Raw genomic sequence first — 18,120 nt, 5'->3', positions numbered from 1 at the left:
TGAAAAGGCTTTTAAGACACTCCTGTACCAAATGTTTATTTGTATGAGGTCAGATTTTTTCATATACTTCAACCAAAATAACATACTACCATATACTGAATGTAGAAGCATTTAAAAGAATCCAGTTCTTAATATTATGTGTAAAGGGATCCTAAGTCCAAAAAGTTTGAGAATCACTGACCTAACCCATAAGGCAAAACCTTTACTACACACAGGATCTCATACACATCACACACAATATAGAGAGAGACAATTATATTAACAGACATCTGGGTCCCATGTTGATTCTATTGAATCAAAATTTCTGTAGGTATCCCTACTGTATATTAAGTTTCATTGGTGAGAGCACTGATCTGACTTAGCACTTTAATAAAAAAAAAAAAAAAAAAAAAACTATTCATGACTATATATTTTAGAACTTTCCCAGAAATTTATTTTACATTAAATTTTTAAAAGTTTCTTCACTGTTTCACTTCTCAAAAAGCACTAATATCAATAATAATATCTTTGATAAATCTTTATTATTTATTATTGGTTTCCTTGCTTCTAAGAGATACCGAGAATGATAAACTCAAATTGAGTTTAAAAGCTGAGAGAGTTTTTATTTTTCTTTTTGCCTCTAAATTATAATAAACTCTCCACAGTAAGTTTTACACATAGTCTCTGGAATACTGATTTGAAAGACACTTCAACTGCCTTCAAAATCTTGTTTATTTAGGAGGTGACTGTCAACTCAGAGGTCTCTTGTCAGTTTCAAAGAGCTAAGTAAGCACCAACTTTGACAATGAAATGCTAATAAGCACTTTGAAGACTGAAATGATGAAAACCTTTAGATGTCAACCTGAATTCAAGTGAACTACTGAAAATGTAAAAGCGTGCTGACTAATCATAAATACAATAAATGTGACATGCTTTATTATAAATCTTACATTTCATTAATACATAGATAAATTATGTTACTCATTTAATATGGTTCAGTTATACAAACTTAAAAGAAATTTATCCAGAGCTCATTTTATTAAGTATACTGCAATTTAAAATACACATGCTGAAGTGATAGCTTTGCACATTTACGTATAATTTACATTACATAAGTATAAATCCTTTCCTATTTATTTGTGTTGCTGTTGTTCCTATGAAAGGAATAAGACTATTTGGATTTGTACACTTCTGTGGTACTTAAAGAAGGGAGGGTAGCATTTGATACAATCAACTTTTAGAGAACTAAGCTACATTATAGAGAAGGATAGCTTTTTTTTTTTACATTTAAAATTTGAACATAAGCTCTCTTATTCTGTAAGGCAGAATCTTCTTCTTTTAATATTTGATAAGAGTTTACTTTAAAAACAACATAAAGAGTTCCAGTTCAACAGTAACATGCCTCAGTGGGTGAAGGGCCCATCTGAACTACAACTTCCTTTGGACAGGTTCCAGGATGTTTTAACTTCTCTATTTTGAGTAACCCGATTATTCAAAATACAGTGATCTACTTAGACACTAACAGAGTCCAATGTTCAGTCTCCACAATGACATCAAGGGGCATCTGGTGGAAGGGTCTGGTTATCCTCTGTGATTTCATATTTCAAAACAAAGGATGCCTTACTAAAACACACCTATACAATCCCTCGATAACTCACCATAAACCTATCATCTCCAAAGATACTTATAATACCTACCCTCAAAAGGATTGCTATAGAGATTAAAGGAGATAATCGCGTAAAGTATTTAGCCAACTTTCTCACATAAACAGGCTCAATAAATGATAGTTATTACTGTTCCTAGTTTTATAACTTTAGGAGATCTATACTGAGGAGCAAGAAGAGATCTTCAATTTCCTGAAGCAAAAAACAAACAAAAAAATTACATGACCAGCTCAAAGACTTAAAGCAGAGTCAAGCCTATACCTAAATCAGCATGTTTAAAATTAAAAGCTTTTGCACTGCAAAAGAAACCATAAACAAAATGAAAAGACAACTCACAGAATGGGCGAAAACATTTGTAAACAATGCAACCAATAAGGGATTCATCTCAAAATGTACAAACAGCTCATGCAGTTCAATATAAAAAACATACAACCCAATTTAAAAAAAAATGGGCAGAAGATCTAAATAGATATTTCTCCAAAGGATACATACAGATGGTGAAAAAGCACCTGAAAACATGCTCCACATTACAAATTATTAGAGAAAGACAAATCAAAACTACAATAAAGTATTACCTCACATAGGGCAGAATGACTATCATCCAAAAAAAAAAAAAAAATCTACAAACAAATGCTGGAGAGGGTGTGAAGAAAAGGGAACCTTTTTACACTGTTGGTGGGAATGTAAACTGGTACAGCCACTATGGAGAACAGTACAGAGGCTCCTCAAACTAAAAATAGAACTACTAGAAGATCCAGCAATCCTACTCCTGGGCATATCCAGAAAAAACCATACTTCGAAAAGACACAGGTACCCCAGTGTTCTTACAGCACTGTATACAACAGCCAAATCACAGAAGCAACCTAAATGTCCATCAACAGGTAAATGGATAAAGAAAAAGTGGTACATATATACAATGGAATATTACTTAGCCATGAAAAGAATGAAATAACACCATTTGCAGGATGGACCTAGAGATTATCATTTAAAGTGAAGCCAAACATAGAAAGACAAATATCATATGATATCACTTATATGTGGAATCTAAAAAATGATACAAATGAATTGATTTACAAAACAGAAACAGATGCACAGACTTAGAAAACAAACTTACGGTTACCAAAGAAGCAAGAAAGGGATAAATTAGGAGACTGGAATTAACATATGCACATACTATACATAAAATAATCAATCAGGACTTACTATAGAGCACAGGGAACTCTACTGCATACTATGCAATAAGTTATATGGGAAAATAATCTATAAAGAATAAATATACGTGTGGGGCTTCCCTGATAGCTCAGACGGTAAAGAATCCGCCTGCAATGCAGGAAACCTGGTTTGATCCTTGGATTGGGAAGATCCCCTGGAGAAGGGAATGGCTACCCACTCCACGTATGACTAAACTACTGTGCTGTACACAGGAAACTAACACAATACTGTACACTGACTATATGCCAAAGTAAATACAAATTTTAAAAAATCTGCATGTTTTTAGTCTGTTCTACCTCTTAAATAATAAGTTCTCAGAAGTACAGAATCTTAAGTCTGAGAAACCTCTTCAGGGTTAACAAAAAAAATTTATGAGTGATACCTAGAGGGACTTGAATGTCATCTCTGAAGCTGAGTCCTTCATTTTACAACTGAGGCTCAGAGAAGTTGATGACATGCTTAAAGTGACAGCATCAAAGTCATAAGATGAAGATCCTGATCTCCTGTTCCAAGGAGATGCTCAATTAAAAAAAAAACAAAAAACAGTTTTGGGAGTGTGTGTAGGAGGGGCTGGATAAACAGAAGGTAATATGTGATAATCAAAGCTCCTTCTGAAGTGCTTCTATCTGACGAGTAAAGGTGGATCTTTATGGAAAACAAATCTCAAAAAATAAGGAATTAAGGGAGAAAGGGAATAGCAGAAACAGGGCATTTGAACTAGATGCTGTGGACTGCTTCAAAGTTATTAGCTTACAGGGCTACAGAACTTCTTTTATGAGTTAACACTAAGTCAAATGTTAAGAATCCATTACTATTTACACAATCTTGGAGTGAAAAAAATTAAATTAGCTTAAAAGTTTAGAATATTCTTGTATGAAACCCAAAGTGAAAACCCCTTGTTTACAGCCCAATATCACTATGAATTTAAAAAAGCAGGAAGTCATAAAGAGAGAACAAGACTCAAATAATACTGCTTATATGTGGAATCTGGAAAAATGGTACAGATGAACTTATTTGCAAAGCAAAACAGAGTCACTGATGTGGAAAACAAACTATGGTTACCAAGTGCAGAGCGGGGGTGGGATGAATTGGGAGATTAGGATTGACGTATATATACATTACTATAAATAAAACTGATAACTAAGGAGAGCCTACTGTATAGCTCTATGGTGACCTAAATGGGAAGGAAATCCTAAAAAGAGTGGATACATGTACATGTATAACTGATTCACTTTGATGTACAGCAAAAACTAACAAGACACTGTAAAGCAACTATACTTCAATAAAAATTAATTTAAAAACTACAAAAAGAATAAAAATTGGGTAGCTTAAAAAAATGAGAAGTAAATAAAAATCTAAAATAGAAAAAAAAAAAACAAAGCCCTTTTGCAGTAACTATGAACACTGCTTCTAAAGCATAAGTCATAATCATTAATTAGGCAAATTAATTAGGCAATCATCAGACATAATCATTGGCAAAGGCATTGGTAGGGGGGGTGGTGCTTTATCTAAAAGGAAACGAAGGAAGTTTACTATTCACACTGAAATAAGTGGCAAATTTGAATGTTAAGTCCACAAGACTGTAATATATTTCTGGTTTAAGTAACAGTTTCAGAAAAGTCCTTCTTGTATATCCTGCAGATGGAATTTAATGGAAATCCTTTCCTCTTAAAAGCTTTGTTAATTTAGAACTGGTAACTGTAAATGATACATGTTTGGCCCTCTCTTTCTCTCTCTCACACACACACACATTCACATATACAAACACACTCACATATAAAACACTCAGTTTGGCTGCTGTCTGAAGGGCAGACAGCAGAATATTATTGGTTATGTTAACCTGTCAATAGCAGGATATACTGGGATTTTTAATATTCTTACTGTTTTTCACTTTTCTCATTCACTCCCATTCCAACAGGCTTTTCTGAGGGAGATGGGAGAAAAGTTATAACCATTTCTCCAGGAGTTTTATGTGACCTATATAGTCTTCCCCATGGAAGCTTGTTACACAAGAGAATGTCATTCTTCACTGGGACTGGGCAGAGAACTCTGGTCTACAGGACTCTTGAATGGGTTACAACTGCATGCTTTCAAGGATTGTAGACAGAAAAATCTAAGTGCTTTAGCAGTCTCTACAAAGCTGGAAAAAATGCTTTAGTGGTGTTCCACAGGGAATTTTGGAAGCATATCACTGCCACAAAGAATGCCTTTTTTTCCTTGGAGTAGACTGGGAGGAGGAAGCAGAAATGGTAGTTTTTCTCATTATTATACCTCAGACCATGTAGTACAGTTCACAGAGAGCAGGGGACACCTTTTCCCATCAACTTAACCGTGACTAACACCTGTCATGGGCCCTAGCCCAGGTCAGAGAGGAATGGCAAGGGGGACAGCCAGTGGTTAAAGGAGGGCTGGCTCAGTGCTTCTGGCTCGGGTCCAAGATGCCAGCAGATTCTTCCTCCCTGCATCTAAGAGCCCTCTCTGACTATGCCCCCAACATTATTAAACTCCTTGTTATGGGTTAAAAAGTAAGAGTCCATAGTGATAGGATTCAACTTCAACAAGTTCTAGTATCTTGCACTCACTATTACATATCAACAATTCTTTTGTTGCTTATATTTCCCTAAAAATACATGACCTGAAAAATTTTGTATCTAACAGAGATCAGGAAGATAGGTATTTAAAAATAATAAGATGACAAGTTTAAAAATAAGTAAAAAGTAAAAAAAAAAAAAAAAAGAGGTCAGAAGTGCTATAAATGTAGAAAACTAAAACATTAAATAGGACGTCACCTGTCATATCAACCATTAAACACATTTCTTGTCCTGATGGAAATCTAATCAGTAGTGGCCTTAGGCAGGAGGTGAGGGGTGGGATTTTCTACAAAGGGACACTTGGGACTTTCTGGAGCAATGAAATGTTCTATATTTGATTGCAGGTGGGGCTTTACACAGGTGCATACATTTGTCAAAGGTCACCAAATTGTACATGTAACTGAGTACATTTTACAGTATGTAAAAGATACTCAATAAAATTCACTTATAAAGAATTCTTGGGAAATGAGCCTATAAAGAGGTATGGGTTCATTTGTAGAGTTTCCCCCATTTATAGAAAAAAAGAACTTTCTCAAGAGCTAGGGCATCAGTTGTTTCCTTACTATGAACTTGCACAACAGCCCTGAGTCATTCTAAAGTTATGATGCAAACTATGAATATACCCACACTTAGGGGTCCCTTCCTGTTGAGTGGGCAAGAAGAAGGAGTTGTAAATCTCTTAAGAAGGTGCTAAACAATCTGCAGCTTGTATTAAAGCTTCTGCTTTTGGAGAGAAATTCGACAGCAAAGGTGACCTTTCATCAAACATTGCTGGTATATAAGTACAGAAACTTAGAAATCATCAAGGAAAATGTTTAAGTTGTATGAGATATAAAATTAAATAATATAAAATAGGTCACCAGCAAATCTATAGCATTAGTGGATTTTCACTGGATGGTTCTAGAAGCTAAGGAAATAGAAGATAACAGGGTTGATTCATTCAAGTTACTGTAATGTAGCAGCACAAAAATTTTAAAAAAGATATACAAACAAGGGTACAAGTAGTAGCCATTAGAGACATCTATAACTTGCTATTGAAAGAATCTTAATAACTCCAATATAAAACTCAGGTTTGAGCATTTCTGACCAGTTATGATAACTTGTTCAAGTTATAGCTAGATAAATCTCAGGCTGGAATCAAGATTGGTGGGGAAAATATAAAAACCTCAGATATGCAGATGGCACCAATCTAATGGCAGAAAGCGAAGAGGAACTACAAAGCCTCTTGATGAAAGTGAAAGAGGAGAGTCAAAAAGCTGGCTTAAAACTCAACATTCAGAAAACTAAGATCATGACCTCCAGTCCTATTTCATGCAAATAGAAGGGGAAACAATGGAAACAGTGAAAGACTATTTTTGAGGGCTCCAAAATCACTGCAGATGGTAACTGCAGCCATGAAATTAAAAGACACTTGGCTCCTTGGAAGCTATGACAAACCTAGACAGCATATTAAAAAGCAGAGACATCACTCTGCCAACAAAGTTCTGTCTAGTCAAAGCTATGATTTTTCAGTAGTCATGTATGCATGTGGGAGCTGGACCATAAAGAAGGCTGAGTACCGAAGAATTGATGCTTTTGAACTGTGGTGTTGGAGAAGATTCTTGAGTCCCGAGGACTGCACGGAGATCAAACCAGTCAATCCTAAAGGAAATCAACCCTGAATATTCATTGGAAAGACTGATGCTGAAGCTGAAGCTCCAATACTTTAGCCACCTGATGCAAAGAGCTGACTCACTGGAAATGACCCTGATGCTGGGAAAGATTGGAGAAAAAGGGGATGACAGAGGATGAGATGGTTGGATGGCATCACTGATCCAATGGACATGAATTTGAGCAAACTCCAGGAGATAATGAAGGACAGGGTAGCCTGGCGTGATACAGTCAGTCCATGGGGTCGCAGAGTTGGAAACGACTGAGCAACAAAGGTAACTTTAAGGAAACCATGAAGAGTTAAGGACTAACTTAGGAGGCCATATAAAAAACATTAAGTTTTCATAACTCACAAAAAGGCTCAAGCCATAGCTATGACTTATCAGTCTCCAAGAGTCTAAATATTAGGGGGAGAGAAAGTGAAAGTGAAGTCGCTCAGTCGTGTCTGACTCTTTGCGATCCTATGGACTGTAGCCTACGAGACTCCTCCATCCATGGAATTTTCCAGGCAAGAGAACTGGAGTGGGTTGCCATTTACTTCTCCAGGGGATCTTCCCGACCCAGGGATCAAACCCACGTCTCCCACATTGTAGACAGACACTTTTATCACCTGAGCCACCAGGGAAGTAGGGGGAGAGAGGATGACTTCAAATAGAAGGGGAAAATATGGAGCAAAAAGCAGAAGATGAAAATTACAGATCCAAATCATTGAACATAAGGTATGATATAAGTATTTACTAAAACTAGTGAGCTGACTCTTTTAGAATGGGTCCACAAAGTTAGACAGCAACATGGGAAGGCCAGATTATCCCATGACAGCCTCTACTTGCTTGGGACCCCAAATGCTGTGACCAACGAGGTCAGCAGAGTTGATTTCTGTTCCATGAAGCTAATGAATGGGGATCTTGCCACCAATGATTATTTCCTCACCAAAATTCTAAAGGCTCTAAAATAGCAATTGTGAAAGAATTTCTAGTAGCTTCCTTTTCAAACCCTCAAACCAGTGATTTAAGAGTTATTTTATTTATTTAATTGGCCCAGACACAGAAATCTTCCAAAACTGCAGCTGGCTTGGAAAATTATAATTTGGTCTTCCGTTGGCCTGGTTCTTTGGAGCTGAGGAACTGATGTTTATCTTCCATCTTCCTCTTTCCATCTGGTTTTCCCTAATGGCTTTCAATTACTAATCCTTTCTGTGGGTGATATTATTGAAGGACAGATGAGATTCACACAAACAATTTCCTGGGTCACATTTGAATTTTCATCAATTATTTCAAGCATGAGATTTTCTGGTGGGGTCTAGCTTGTCCTGACACATGACTGGTACTGTGAGTTTGGGGAGACGCCCCTCTGCCATGTCGGCTTCTTTGAGCATATCCCTAAAGATGCGTCTCCATCCACCGCCCTTCACAAGCTACTTCATGTCACAAAGACAATTTTTCTAAAACTGTCTAGAAAATATATATTTTATATATATACCATATATCAGATGGTATATCTGTGGAATGAAGAATGGCGTTCCCTGATGCACAGAGACATTCTAAAGATTCTGAGAGCAGGGGACACCCTACTTTCCCGTCAATTTGACTGTGACTAACACCTGCCATGGGACCCAGCCCAGGTCATAGAGGAATGGCAAGAGAGACAGCTGGTGATCAGAAGAGGGCTGGCTCAGTGCTCCTGGCTCAGGTTCAAGACTCCAGCAGGGCAGAGAAGATCTTCCTCCCTGCACATAAGAACTCTCTGTCATTGTTACAGATTAGTCCTTATTACAGATAAGAAAGCAAAGAGTCCACAGTGATAGAATTTAACTTCAACAAGTTTATAGTATTTTGCAATCACTACTACATACCAACAATTCCTTTGTAGCCCGTATTTCCCTAAAAACACATGACCTGAAAAACATTACAACTAAAATGACAGTCTTATTAAGAGACTCCACTTTGTGATGAAGCGAGTAGGAGCCTTTGGATGTTATCTTGTGAACTCAGAGGGCCGATGAAGCACTGAAAAGACAGATCTTGAAGAGTATCCTACACATGCTGTTTCTAGTGAAGATGGGGGAACAGTACTGAGACCATGAATCGGCATCTGGTTGGTGATCACTCTGAGCCTAGAGGGCAATAACGTGTCACGTACAAGGAAGGCCACTTTACAAAATCTCATTAATACTCATAACCACCAGTGCAATGGAATCCATAGACCTACTGTAGTCTTTAAAAAAAAAAGGTCTATGGATTCCATTGCACTGGTGGTTATGAGTATTAAAGACTACAGCAGACTGAGATCTAGGGAGATTAAGGGCTTGCTAAGAACACACATATCTGTATATATATACACTGACCATGCCAGCTTCCAAGTGGCACTAGTGGTAAAGAATCCGCCTGCCCATGCAAGAGACGTAAGAGAAGCAGGTTTGATCCCTGGGTTGGGAAGATGGAGGAAATGCCATTTTTCCCAGGAGGAAATGGCAACCCACTTCAGTATTTTGCCTGGAGAATCCCATGGACAGAGGAGACTGGTGGGCTACAGTCCCTAGGGTGGCAAAGAGTCGGACACGACTGAGTGACTTAGCATATACACTGATCACGCAGGCTCTTTCTTTTAAAAACTGTACTTGATTTCTTAAGAAGGTCATTGAGAAGAGGACAAATCCACTATGAGAAGTTCTGTATGGAAGTTATAGTCTCCTCATAAATTACTCAATTGATTTTTTAATACAAATAAGTGACGCTGGGCCCATGCGGCAGTTCTCTAAGGGTCTGTTCTCCCTGAACAACTGATCCTAACCTTGAACCAACCACACGAGACACCTGACAAGGGGAAGAGGGATGGATGAGGATAAAGGCAGAGTAAAGGAGAACAAGAGGAGCATAGCGTGGGGAGGAGCAAGGAAGAAAAAGAGGCCCCAGAGGCCAAGAAAACACAAAATCCAGTAATCAAATGGTTTTCTTCAGACTATTTCATGCTGCCCACTTCTCTGATATTGTTACTTTTATAATGATTAAATTTAAGTTTGGGTTTCTTATGAATTCTACATTGAGATGATACAGAAACAGAAAATGTGCTCTATGTATTTTTAAGCAAAGTAAAAACACTGGGAAGAGTGGCTTTGTGGGAGACTAAGACAATTAGCAAACCAGACAGTCCATGCTCCGTCTGCTTTCCCAGGGGATAAAAACTCCTGTCACTTTACGAAGCTAACCAAAGAATTCCAGCAGTTATAGCATTTTTGGTAGGGCTTTCATTTCAACAAAGCTCTGTAATACGTATGCAGTCTAGGGATCCCCAAAGAAGTCTTTGAAAAAAAAAATTTTTAATGTACAGGAAATTCCTTAAATTATATATACACCATATATACATACCATATATACCATATTTTACATATATGTTTATATATATAAACATATCAAGAATTGCACTCATTCCAAAATTCTAGGGAAGGGAAACATGTATATACACACAGACACACACAGGTTATTTAGCTTGGTGAACTTCCATAAAACCAACAAGCTGATTTTGCCCCCTCTTGCCATCACAGGCTATCCTTATATATGAGACAGGTTTTGAGCTTAGAGGATTAATCCAAAAGGAAAGAGGTTCTGGCTACAGTCAAGAGTTCTGACTGACTGTAGGTTTTTGAAATGCAAATTATGTATTTTATTTGACAACATGCATTATTAACAGTTACAGGAGACATTTTCAAAAGCATGGTTTTGGAGAATGTAAAGCCACATTACTAGTAAGTGCAGAATCATCACAAAACCACTGTGTTCTGCCATAGTCCAGGACCTGTTGAAGCAAGTGCACTATATTCATTACTTGGAAGAAGAAACTGTTCTCTGTGAGGGAAGGCGAGGGTGGGATGATTTGAGAGAATAGCACTGAAACATGTACACTACCATATGTGAAAGATGACCAGTCCAAGTTTGATGCATGAAACAGGGCACTCAAAGCCAGTGCACGGGGACAGCCCAGAAGGATGGGATGGGGAGGGAGGGGGAGGGCGGTTTGGGATGGGGGACACATGTACACCCATGGCTGATTCATGTCAATGTATGGCAAAAACCACCACCAGAATATTATAAAGTAATTAGCCTCCAATTATAATAAATATTAATTATTAATATTGTTAATAATAATTAAAAATAAACAAACAAAACAACCTTTTAGGGAAAAAAAATGTTATGGCCATAAAGCCATCCTGCCAGGGCTTCCCTGTTGGCCTAGTGGTTAAGCATCTGCCTCGCAATGAAAAGGACACTGGTTCAATCCCTGGCCCAGGAAGATCTCACATGCCACAGAGCAACCGAGCCTGTGTGCTACAACTACTGAACCCATGCACTGCAACTACTGAAGCCCATGTGCCTAGAGCCTGTGCTCTGCAGTAAGAGAAGCCAACACAATGAGAAGTGCGTGCTGCACCACACAGAGTGGTCCCTGCTCACTCACTTCAACTGGAGAAAACTTGTGTGTGGCAATGAAGGCCGATCACAGCCAAAATAACAAATAATAATACATGTTAAAAAAAAAATCCATCCTGTCAACCTTCCACAAAAGCTCAGACACTCAACTTAAATACCTTAAGGACTGAAAAAAACACATGTAGAATTCTCATCCTTCAATTCTAGAACAAAGAAAGACCTTAAGAGATCATCTGGCTCAAAACTTCCCAAAGTGGGTTTCATGAAACATTATTCTCCAAAATGTTCTGAATAGGGGTAAGGTGACTCAGATAAGTTTGGGAGAATTCTTGAGTGTCACAATGTACATTAGGGATTAGCAAAGCTGTACAGTCTACAGAAAAGAAATGATTAAGCTTATTTTTTTAAAAAAAACTTCATTTTTATCAAACCTATTTGAGCACAGAACCCTTTCTGCAGTATTTATTAAAATCCTGTAAACTACTGTTTTGTAGAAAAACCCTTGTCTTATATATTGAAAAAATGAAGTTCAGACAGGTTAGGGATTTGTCTCAAGGTCATACAGTTAGTAGATACACTGGAAACAGATTTCACCTTTCTAGACTTCACTTTAGTGCTCTTTCCTGTGCTGTGTTCTCATACAAAGCCTGTGCCTCCAGAAGGATCATAGACTATATAAACCAAACCGTGGATGTCATCTAGTCCAGAGCCCTCTTATTTAAAGGGGGAAACACAGTCTCAAGAGAGGTGAAAAAAGCTTGCCCCAGTGACAATGCCTGTAGCAGAACCTAGCTCTTAATTCCAATACTCGTATCCTTTCCATAACAGTATACTGGCTCCTGCAAAGCCAACATCTTCCACCTCTGAGAAAAAGGAGTGATGGATAAGGGGATTTAGCTATTCAGGACCCAGTAAAATATTTATCAAAGTGCACTTGTGTCAGTAGGTATTTTAAACCATTTAAACATGATTGTCTTTACTTACAAATGTCATCCACTGTGACAGGGAATCAATGTTTCAAGCTGTTGAACAGGTCATCATCCCTGCCCTGTTGGATGACACCTGTAAATAAAATAAATCTAGTTTTGAGTGAGTAGATTTTAAGACAACTAGATTTAAGATGCATGCAGCTTAAAACAAAGAGGTAGTTTTTAAAAGATGATTCTTAATCAAGGGTTGCTGAAGAGAAACACTTTCCAGGGCCAGCTATTTCACTCTATGCCACTGGCCTTCAGCACAAAAATCCAGGTAATGATACAGGTAATATTGCCAGAATATAGAGGGCATCATGGCTCTTAGAACTAAAAGCTTCTTTCAGGCGCTAGCTATACCTCAGTCTCTTGCCTCTGTGAATATTATTTTCACTGTGTAGGAGGGGCAACCAAGGCACTATGAGGTTAAATGACTAGCCCTATGTTAATGTTAAATAACTAAGTGTCTTTAACTTGAGTCCCTTAATGTAGAAAAATGTATACAGAACACATCAACAAAGTTTATCATTAGGCTGACCCAATTTGAAAGACTTATAGACATTTAAAAAAATATTTTACAGATGTTAACTTAGAATATTCTAGACACATCTTCATAACATAATATCAGTGCTAGATATTTAAATACAAGCATTACTAAAAAAATGCCATGAATGAAAAATAAAAATGAGAAAATGGGAACTCGAGTGCAAAGAACAATATTAAATGCAGCATGCACTTAGGATTCTAAATTCTGGTTACTTCCAAAAAAGATCTGTAGTTCCTAACAAATTTAAGTATATAAAAACCATTTGCTATAGTCTATAATTTAATATGTTGGTTTCTCTGTAGCCACAAAATGCCACTCTAAGATCTGCCAGAAATTAAGATTTAGGTTAGACAATGCACATTTGAAATTTCCATTCTGTACCTAAATACTCCAAGATAATGGAAAGCATTCAATATTTTAGAATCCTGCCTTGAGGTAATATGACTGTCATAGTAACATTCCCCTCAAACTCACGTTGAGTGCTTACTTTGTGTCACAACACAAAGTGTCTGATTATTTTATACATACTATCTCAGTCAATCCTCCAAAGCTGAATATTATTACAATTTTACAAATAAAGAACATTAAAGCACAGAGAATTTAAGTAACTTGCTGAAGTTCACGCAACTGGTAAAATTTTAGAATTTACGCACAAATCTATTTGGTGACAGAATCAAGCTCAAATCACTATATAATACATTTATTTAATATGGCAACTTAAGATACTCAAAAATATAAGAATTCATTAAAACAATTACAATTAGAAAACATAAAACTTTCCCAACTAAATCCCACACAATATTAAATATAAGGAAATTCTCATTCTTTTTCTTGGGGGATTAAAGGGAGACTAGGGACAATTTTCAAGGTAAAATTATTTTAATGCCAAGGAATTAAAGGTTCTGATGTTAACCTTAAATATATTACAATTAAGACAAATGAAAACCTTAAACTGTCTTTCATAATGATAGAAAAGTATATCTTCCTGCTTTACTTTCTAAGTCCATAAAGAGGTAAATTCTCCTGTTACTCAAGACTGATTCTCAAAATAGTGTAACAGTTATTGAAAAACTGAATTTAACCATGTATATTTAAAAATACATGTTATCTATCAATCTTCTAAAGAAGAAAACTAATTATAAAGTAAATTACTTTTAAAGAAAACAAACTGATAATGTAACCCCCTTAATTTTTTTATGTAATATAGCTAGTACAAGTTATGCTTCTGATTAAGACTCAAACTTTTTTACTATAAAATTTGTTGGCCATTTTTCCAACAAATTTTTAAAACTGATAAAACAAGAAATAATCAGGAGTACAAAAACACACCTGACATATTTTAACTGAGTAAGAATCAGATATATGCAAAACTCAGCATCACAGAAACTAGACATTAAGGAAAAGGCACACCCTTTCCAAAGCACCATGGAGAAGTCAATCTCTTCTGGCAATAATGGTTTTCTTATAAGGACCCCAAACAGAAGAAGATAAAGTGTGGTTTCATGGTAGCTTACCCTTTTCTCTGACACCCCATCCTGGCCTGTAGAATCTTTCTCATCAAGTGTCTCTTTCAGGACTGGCATATGTTTTTGGTATGCTGGCTCTCTGTTTAAGGTTGTGTATCCTATGTGCTCATAAATTGGGTTTATCGTCATCTTGGCAATGTATTCTGCTGCCTTGGTTTCAATATAGAGAGTAATCAATCCATCAGTCACCAGATCGTGGATGGACTCAAAGCGCTTCTCCCCAACAAAGTGCTTTCCATCGTAGTAGAGCCTGAAGTTTCTGGTTTGACTTCCAAATCTGCCTCAATGAAATGGGAAAGATGTTTTTAAGAAAAGTAAGCAAGTGAATTCTTTCCGAAAAAAAAATTTAAAACTATTGCTCTGTGTGTGTCTTCTTTGTTTGTTTAAATAAACTGTGACTAATCTCTATGAATCGTCTGGAATATGGAAAGTTAAACTTTTGAACACAAAGAATGAATTTGCAACAATGAGGGATAATTAGACCAAAGCAGGCCTACCCTAGAAGGTAAATTTTGTTCTTATTTATCTTTTTAAGCCACTTCATTATGACTCTAGGAAAAACAGTGGAAAATAAACCTCATATACTATTAGAACACAGTCAATAATCAACTGGTCAACTATATATGACATTTCTGTATTAGCATGTTCTTTCCAAGTTGATCAGTAAAAGTATTCAATATACTTCGGATCCCAGCATTCATGTCTTTTAGTGGGAAAGCACCACTAAGGGCTCACCTAGGTGTGATGCCAGCAATCATTTAAAGAAGAGCTGATTCCAGAACCTGAGTCATAGGTAGAGCAAGATGGCACAGAAACACACTTATGCTATTTTGAGCCGTGGGTTAAGGACACGCTCTTCTCTTTTACATAGTCATCCTTCTGTCTGCATGCTGAGTCTGGGCAAGAGATGCTTGGAATACATACAGGGCATATAAGTCATAAACTACTGGACTCGAGAAATTCTATTTTTACTTCAGAGTCACATTTCAGTGGCATTTAAAAAAAAACTGAAGAAGAATGGTTTATGATAATTTCAGTATTTTGCTTCCTGCGGTAAACCTCAGAAATGGATCCAAGTTGGCACAACTAGCCTAATGTCCTTCCAAGATGACAAAGACAAGAACATGCACTGACTTTAATAAAAGCTGATGCCAAAAGGCACTAAGGGCCATCTCACAGTCTCTGGAAGATAGCCCTGGGTGAGCCTAATTTAAAACCAAACAAATCAGAAAGGATATATTTAATTTCACTGTTAAAAATACACAGAACAGAGATGAACTAAACACTAAATTAATAGCTGTTTAAGTGTTTAAATAGAACTGCAAACTTATGCAACAATACTATTCTGGTATAGGTTACATTTCAAGAAGACAGAAGTGAGAATTTTCTTAAGATTTCAGTTTAAATGTGCCCTACAAAATGAATCATTTTTTTTTTTTTAATAATGGCCTGAGGTATCTCTGATTCTGTCATTCAAATTAGACTTTAATAGTTATTTAATATAGAACCCAATATTCTATACATGCTGGTCCTTCTTCTAAAATAAAACTGATCTAGCTTTTGGTTCTTTAAAAGCAATTAAATTTTAGTTTATATTCAAGTGAATGATCCATATAATTCCACTTCCCATTCTCATTTTCCTCTAACGTTAAAGAGATATTTCTCCCAAGTAAATTTCCCTTATGATGTATGTCTAAAAAGTTGGAAGGTAAAATTTCTATACCAAAGTTAAATATACACTTTTTTTGAGTTAAATGCACTGCTTTTATTATTTCCTCTTCACTAATATTCATTGTTACTGCAAAATAAACATAGAAAGCCACTTTATAATTTTTGTAAGGTTCATACAGCAATAAACACAGTATTGTTTAACATTAAGCTCTTTTATATTTCACTTGCATTCAAGGCAGTTCAGTAAGGGATTAGACCATTTTATTCCACAGGGGCTTAAGATTTTACAAATAAGCAGTTTCACAATGTGCATGGCACTTAAAGACCATCTAAGCAACGGTGGCAGGTGTTTGTCACTCAACTGTCTTCTGAAATCTGCTAAGTATGGGAGCAGAGGGCAGAAGGGAAGATGGCTGAACTGGCCTCACAGGGGTGGGATGGTTAACTGAAAAAGTGGAAATCTAAGGTTAGACTTATTGACCTTTTACAATGAAGCTCTTTCCAAGCCATTCAAGGAGGGGTTTCCTGGCTACTTCTATGTTATTGGGCAAAAAAGTCTAAGTAAGTTTGTTCTCAACTTAGTGACTTTAAGAGATGTGTGCATGATTCCCAACTTCCAACACAAAGACAAGACGAAATGCTGAATTTTAACAAGTTTATCTTTAGGTGGTTTTCTAAAAAATGATTATAATAATATATATGACCTTATTCATATACAGAAAAGTTACATTTCTATACAGTGATACATGAAACCAAGTCAGTCCAGTATCCCCCTCACATTATGAAAACCAAGAAACTCAATGTTTAACAAGATCTAACATATACACTCAAACCCACATAAGATCTGAGTTATTGTTTATGTCCCAGTACAAAAGACCTTTGCAGTCTTGAAAGAGGGTTTGGACAGGGGAAGGCAAGTCCTGGTTCCTTTGTGTTTAACAAAAAACTTCAGGCTTTTGCATCAGACAAATTAAGTTTATATCCTGGGATCTGCCACTCAGTGAGGAGATTTTGGGAAAATCATTCTTCAGATTCTGCACCAAGATACAGGAATAACATTACTCTATACAAAGTAACATTACTTGACTGTGAGGATTACATAAGAATATTTAAGATAAAGTTACATACAGTTAACCCTTGAACAACACAGGTTTGAACTGCACTGATGACTTGGGTTTTTTCAACAGTAAATCCTATAGCAAGCACTACATTATCTGAGGCTGGCTGAATCCGCAGATCTGATAGTGGATATCACAGATAGAGAGGGCCAACTGTAAGTGATATGTGGATTTTCACTGAGCAGAGAGTAGGCATCCCTATTCATGACACTGTTCAAGGGTCAACTGTAGATAGTAGGTTCAACTGCAGTCTCCTGTCTCCTTTGCTAGCTTAGACTTCTGCAGAGAATAACAGAATGATTATCAAACAATAAAGTAAAACAAAATTAATTCAATAATAGGTACTGAAGTAAAACTGGTTGTGTAGGAACATCTGCACTGGTTGACTTTACAGCCAATGAAAGGCAAAGAGGAGTTCCTTGTGAGTTTTTTCACTCAGGATGCCCCAGGTTTATACTATGTGGTTAACTGAGTGGAACTATAAACAGAGCACAAAGAGGGGAGGAGAGAAGCTGGAAGAGTCCTTCCACAGGGCCTTGGGAGTTAGGTTTCCAATTTCAGAGAAAAGAGGTCAGTATATATACTTGTATTGAAAGCAGGATGTTTTAAATGGACCCAGCGATAACTCTGGTGGCTCAGACAGAAAAGAAACTGCCTGCAATGCAGGAGACCTGGGTTTGATCCCTGGGTTGGGAAGATCCCCTGGAGAAGGGAATGGCAACCCACTCCAGTATTCTTGCCTGGAGAATCTCATGGACAGAGGCACC

General features: G+C 36.8%; 1 protein-coding gene across 4 annotated transcripts in view; it reads right to left on the bottom strand.

The window, feature by feature from the left end:
• CHN1 (chimerin 1) overlaps positions 1 to 18,120 on the bottom strand; it is a 202,106-nt gene that overhangs the window by 69,027 nt on the left and 114,959 nt on the right. For 2 of the 4 annotated variants that reach the window (XM_070803164.1, XM_070803162.1), the window contains exon 7: positions 14,553 to 14,841. The exons of 1 other annotated variant lie outside the window; for it this stretch is intronic. In XM_070803164.1, the coding sequence (XP_070659265.1) occupies positions 14,553 to 14,841 (289 nt within the window). Of the gene's footprint in view, positions 1 to 12,504; positions 12,554 to 14,552; positions 14,842 to 18,120 lie in introns of those variants that run through there. One more of the 4 variants, XM_019970534.2, reaches the window with a different exon arrangement.

Source organism: Bos indicus, chromosome 2, assembly GCF_029378745.1.
Source record: "Bos indicus isolate NIAB-ARS_2022 breed Sahiwal x Tharparkar chromosome 2, NIAB-ARS_B.indTharparkar_mat_pri_1.0, whole genome shotgun sequence".
In the NCBI taxonomy this organism is placed as follows: domain Eukaryota; kingdom Metazoa; phylum Chordata; class Mammalia; order Artiodactyla; family Bovidae; genus Bos; species Bos indicus.
Note: the sequence above shows the minus strand (reverse complement) of the source record. Positions and strands in the feature narration are given on the sequence as shown.